At 68.1% G+C, this 432-nt stretch overlaps 1 protein-coding gene across 2 annotated transcripts in view; it reads right to left on the bottom strand.

Moving 5' to 3' along the window:
* The window catches only part of MARK2 (microtubule affinity regulating kinase 2), a 72,951-nt gene that overhangs the window by 72,195 nt on the left and 324 nt on the right, over positions 1–432 (bottom strand). Inside the window, exon 1 of one of the 2 annotated variants that reach the window (XM_027772388.1) lies at positions 240–426. The exons of the other annotated variant lie outside the window; for it this stretch is intronic. Within the exon in view, the coding sequence (XP_027628189.1) occupies positions 240–293 (54 nt within the window). The 5' untranslated portion in view covers positions 294–426. Of the gene's footprint in view, positions 1–239; positions 427–432 lie in introns of those variants that run through there. 2 annotated transcript variants of the gene reach the window in all.

Raw genomic sequence — 432 nt, 5'->3', positions numbered from 1 at the left:
GGCAGTGAGGAGAGGGGAGGTTGGCAGAAAGACAAGTGTGCAGCTTGGAGTCACGACAAGGTGGGTCCCAGGTCAGGACTCAGAAGGGAGATGTGAGGGGCCGGAGACGGGACCCAGATGACAGGACATCCGAGGCTTGCAGGATGGCAGCAGGGCACGAGAAGAGCAGAGGAGGGAGGAGGCTCGGCAAGGTGCAGGGGCCCAGGCAGAGAATTCGGGGAGCCCTCGGGGCTCCTTACCTGCTCCGTGTCCCTCTCGTTCAGCGTGGGTAGGGGGGTCCGAGCGCTGGACATGGCGCCGGTATCTCAGGGGAGGGAACCGAGAAGCTTGGAGGAAGGGAGGGAAGGGAAGGCGCGGAGCCCGGCCGGGCGGGGCTTCTCACAGCAGGCGCACCCGCCGCATGTGCCCCGGCCGGGGGCGCGGGGGGGGCCG

The sequence above is a fragment of the Tupaia chinensis genome, unplaced genomic scaffold (assembly GCF_000334495.1).
Source record: "Tupaia chinensis unplaced genomic scaffold, TupChi_1.0 Scaffold000273_1, whole genome shotgun sequence".
Classification (NCBI taxonomy): Eukaryota; Metazoa; Chordata; class Mammalia; order Scandentia; family Tupaiidae; genus Tupaia; species Tupaia belangeri.
This window is presented reverse-complemented; position numbering and strand designations above follow the sequence as displayed.